Source organism: Montipora capricornis, chromosome 10, assembly GCF_036669925.1.
Source record: "Montipora capricornis isolate CH-2021 chromosome 10, ASM3666992v2, whole genome shotgun sequence".
Taxonomy (NCBI): Eukaryota; Metazoa; Cnidaria; class Anthozoa; order Scleractinia; family Acroporidae; genus Montipora; species Montipora capricornis.
Window position 1 is genome coordinate 57876178 of NC_090892.1, and position 5000 is coordinate 57881177.

Here is a 5000-nt window from a genome sequence, read left to right on the forward strand (position 1 = left end):
TTTAAGAAGATTTCTATACCATACATCGCGTTTCAGTGTTTTCTTTGCTGAAAAAGCCTACCTTTATATTCTTTCCCACATCCTCCGAGTTAATTGCACGCACGGGTATTTTAATTTTTGCATTTAATCTTTCCCCAATAGTCAAATTTGGGCCCAATTTTTGAAACGTCTCTTTAATTTAGCATGCTGCAATCTCGACAATTTTCACCAAAGCAAATATTCAACGAGTTTTCTAGCAGTTTCCCAGCAAATTCTATTTTTTTCTTTTTGCAAGGGCTTGTCAAGCGCCTTTCAAGTCCAAAATTAAATTCCAGGGCTTTTCAAGGACTTCAAGGTGTAGCATGAACCCTGTGGACCTCTAAATAAAAGAGGCACAAGAAAAGGGTAAAGAAAGATATATGATATGATACATGACACACCAGTAACGAGAGGAGCCAAAAAATAACTTACCCGATTCTTATTTTCAACATGCCTTCAAAAACTTTGGGCATTACCGCAATAAAGGAGGCTAAGTAAAGAACCATCTGTAAACACAAGAACACCAACACACTCTTATAAAGTTTCAATGTTTAAGCAACGAACTATGCCTAGTGAAAGAAAACATCATTCAAAATGTAACGTAACGTCATCGCAGTGACCGCACAATCCCCATCAATTTCATCATTCGACAATTTTCGTTGTTACTTTACTCAGTACAGGAGAGGTTAATAATTCTAGAAGTATGTTTGTAGCATGTTTTTAGTCTTTGTAGCGTTGCTAAGACAAGTGGCACCAGGCTGCCATGCGGGAGGTCGTGCATGAGTTCGACCCCGGTTGGACCAACACTAACTGAGGAAAAAGTGCTGCCTTTGTACTGACATGTGCAAATAGTTAGACTCTCTAGTCTTCTCGGATAAGGAAGATTAAATGTAGGCCCCGTCTCACAACCCTCAGTTCAAAGTTCATAACGTAAAAGAACCCACGCACTATTCAAAAAGAGTAGGGCATGGAGTCCCCGGTGTCGTGGTCTGTCCTCTGTGATATATCATGGTTGCTCGAGAGCGTTTCAACGAGTTACGACTCCTGAGCTCCTTGAGAGTAAATAAACTGACTATGACCATGGAGTGTGGTTAAACTGCGCAACGCAACTTACCAAAAAAATGCAACGCAGCTGGCCACCACAAAAATAACATAAAATTTATTAATCAGGTTAAGCTTTGCATCATTGTAAGTGGAACGTACAGTTCGACCAGCAGCGATGTTCTCTGTTAGCACGTGTCAAAGGTCGAAGATGATTTACCGTCTATCTAGAAACTAGAGAACTTAAAAAAGGAGGAGGACGACGGCTACGAGAACTCCACAAAACAAAATAATAGGTTTGATGACCCTCCAAAGCACAGGCGTTTTGCATTCAAACACCGGAAGTTTCATTTTTACATAACGTTTCCATAGCAGTCCTCGACCGTAGCGCACTCGTACCAGTCTCCACAAAGTTTTTATACAGCGGGCAATATCATACCAACCAAACAATGCGAAGTCTTGTCAACTTCACAATTTCTGCTTGCACAAAGAACAAAGTTTCTTTGGCTGGGTCCGAACAGGAAAATCCACGAGTAATGCAATTCCGGTTCATCGGTGCAGTTTCAAATTTGGAGCACTTCAATGCCACCGGTTAAAAAATGGCCGACCACGATAAATATATTTCAGAACTCGCTAGTGAAACCGAAAGTATCCCTGCCCTGAAAAATCATTTCTTTCAACAGCCGACTTGTTGTAACTTATTTTGGACACAGAGAATGAATATGAAAATGTTGGCAAAAACCATATCTTCTGGAGCTGAAGTCAGAACCTCTGCTACGGTGGAAATATGAAAAATGCGAAAGTTAATTTTCAGCAAAACCAAACTAAGCTGTATATGTCATGCACGTGGCTTCAGTGACAACGGAATGTACTTTGTCTACGTATAATTTTATCTTGTTTATTCGTTGTTGTCTTGTGTTTCTTTTGTTTATTTTTCATTATTTTGCTACTGCTGTCCTATTTCACGTCTATATATCTCGTAGTGTAAATGCTGTAGTTGTTGTTATGAATAAAAACAAAAGCAATGGTCAATGATCAGTCTTTGCACAAGACCTGTATTCATGCTTGAATGATAAACTTTAGTAAATTTTCAGCTCCGACTATTGCATTTCTAGCTTTTTGATTGGCTAAAAAACTCCGACTATGAGCCAATAGTAACAATAATAACAATAATAAACTTGTATAGCGCCGATATCAATATAGCTATTTTCATCAGCGCTTAAAACATAAAACTGCATAAAACCTACTAAAACATTAATAAAATTATGAAAAAGCTTTCTGAAATAAAAATGTCTTGAGTGTCTTTTTAAAAGATGCTATTGAGGGGCTACTCCTGATCGCATAGGGCAGTAAATTCCATAGTTGAGGAGCAGCAACAGCAAAAGATCGATCTCCTAAAGTTGTTAAGGTCTTAAATTTCACACGGTTTAGTAGCAGTCCATCACAGTCGGAGCGTAACTTGTATTTACATGCTTCTTTAAGATTAATAAGTTCTTGGAGATAAAAAGGCGCTAAGCCATTGATAGCCTTATACGTTAACAGTAATATCTTAAAGTCAATTCGAAATTTAACGGGCAGCCAGTGCAGATTATACAGCAGCGGTCTTACATGGCAGTACTTGGATTCCTGAAAAATTAACCTAGCTGCAGCATTTTGGACCCTCTGCAGTTTATTAAGCTGATAGGTTGGCAGGCCATAGAGCAGGCTGTTGCAATAATCGACGCGGCTTGAGACAAATGCGTGAATAAGCGTCTCAGTGGACCGCCTAGAAAGATATTTTCTAATTCTTCTTATATTATACAAGTAATAAAAAGCATTTGAGCAAGTATTATTTACATGAGAATTCATTGAAAGAGTCGAGTCTAACCATGCCCCCAGATTCTTAACTACTTCCTTTGGTCTAATTACGCTGCCTCCAATTATAAGCTGATCAATGTTAACCTTGGCTAGTTGTTGCTTGGTACCTATCATTAGAAATTCTGTTTTATCTTCATTGAGAAGTAGTTTGTCATTGGTCATCCAATTGCGTATATCATCCACACAATGCTGAACCCTGCGGTACACCAAAGTCCAAATTCAAATTCTGAGATAAATTGCCTTGGACCATAACACGCTGTGATCTTCCCCTAAGGTAGGAGCTAAACCATTCAAGTGCCATCCCAGATATACCAAATTTTGAGTGAAGGCGACTAAGTAAAACATTGTGATCCACAGTGTCAAATGCCGCACTAAGATCTAATAAGACCAATAGTGTAACATGCTGTTTGTTCATATTTAACAAGATATCATTTTTCACTCTCAGCAACGCTGTTTCTGTGCTATAATTCTTCCTATAAGATGACTGATTGGAAGGATAAAGATTGTTCTCGCAAATGTGGCTATGAATTTGATTATAGACGGCTGACTCTGTCAGCCTCGAAACAAATGGTAAGTTACTAACGGGACGAAAATTCTTGAAGAGTATGTCGAGGCCAGGTTTTTTAAGTAACGGTAAGACTAGAGCCTCCTTCCAGGCGACAGGAAAGTGACCAGACTTTAAGGACGTATTTATCAATCTTGTAAGTACAGGCAATAGAACATCACATCGGCTGACCAACGTTGAAGGCATAGGGTCAAGAACACAAGATTTTAAAAACGAATACTGCATAAGAGACTTCACCTCTTGTTCCGTTAACATCTCAAATTCAGTGAGGTGGACGAAAGAGGACTCAATGTCCTCGTTGTCGTGTTTATGGCAGTCAGCAGCACCAGTCGAAGTTTTACGTCATATGGAAAATAGTGCGCCAAGATGCTCTTTCCGGACGCTTTGTAAAATTGTGGAAATAAAAATCGGCGGCAAAACCCGGTTTGAGAATTTACTAAAACAATTATTCCATTCGCCCTTGTTGGATATGAAGTGATTATAACCAACTCGCGCTACGCGCTCGTTGGTTACTTTATCACTTCATATCCAACTCGGGCTCATGGAATAATTGTTATATATTTCTTAACCTCGCTCAAAACGTCTGAATATGAAGTGGAGTAAAAAAGAAGTTTCGTTGAGTCACCTCTTGTTGAAGCACCGCTTCTCTAACGTCATGTGGACTGCAGAAGGAATAAAGGATTTTCTGTTGAAAACAAAAAAATCGATTTTAGCGATACTTTAATTTTCTTGATTTTAAAGTGCTGCTATGATCAAAAAATCACTTCCTTTTTTCCTTCAGATTTTGAAAGTGTGATTGCTCAACAATTGACTAGCAAAATTTTGAGCTTTGATTTTTATCCTAAGGCTGTTTACTTTGAGTGTAAGTTTTGAATTTCATGGTCCGCCATTACTCACGTTCAAAACTGACCGACTGGACCTCAGAGGGTTGGATTGAGGGAAAAGCTTAAAATTTAGCTTAAAAATTCAGGGTGCAAACGCAGCTTATTATATATGCAAAACACGAGTTTAAAAGTCTGAAAGCCCGAAACTCTCGTGCTGCATATTGGGGAGGTTTAGCAAAGACAACGGGGTTGGCAATAGATTTCATCCACCAAAACCACCCTGGCAGAGAGAGAGACTGAGGTTGAATTCAAACACACTTCGTGACGCTTGTACATATTACTTCGTGTCAAGCCACCTTCACATTAACATTTAGATTTAACATTTTGAATATCTATACAGAAAGTATCCCAAACATTCATAAAAGCTAACCTTAGGCCTAGAAACCTTTCTTTAGTCCTAATTAGGCCTACGGTTAGCTTTTATGAATGTTTGGGATACTTTTTGTATAGATATTCTAAATGTTAATGTGAAGGTGGCCTGACAAGAAGTGCTATGTACAAGGCGTCACAAAGTGTGTTTGAATTCAACCTCAGTCTCTCTCTCTCTGCCAGGGTGGTTTTGGTGGATGGAATCTAATAGGGAGCTTTAGCAACGACAACGGCAACGTCAACGAGAACGTCACAAATTTGCATAT

The 5000-nt window shown here is 38.9% G+C and overlaps 1 protein-coding gene across 2 annotated transcripts in view; it reads right to left on the reverse strand.

Moving 5' to 3' along the window:
• The window catches only part of LOC138018896 (phosphorylase b kinase regulatory subunit beta-like), a 45129-nt gene that overhangs the window by 10397 nt on the left and 29732 nt on the right, over nt 1–5000 (reverse strand). For both annotated transcript variants that reach the window (XM_068865568.1, XM_068865567.1), the window contains exons 25-26: nt 4107–4166; nt 451–524 (exon numbers count right to left, since the gene is read on the reverse strand). In XM_068865568.1, coding sequence (XP_068721669.1) covers nt 451–524; nt 4107–4166 — 134 coding nt within the window. The remainder of the gene's footprint in view (nt 1–450; nt 525–4106; nt 4167–5000) is intronic.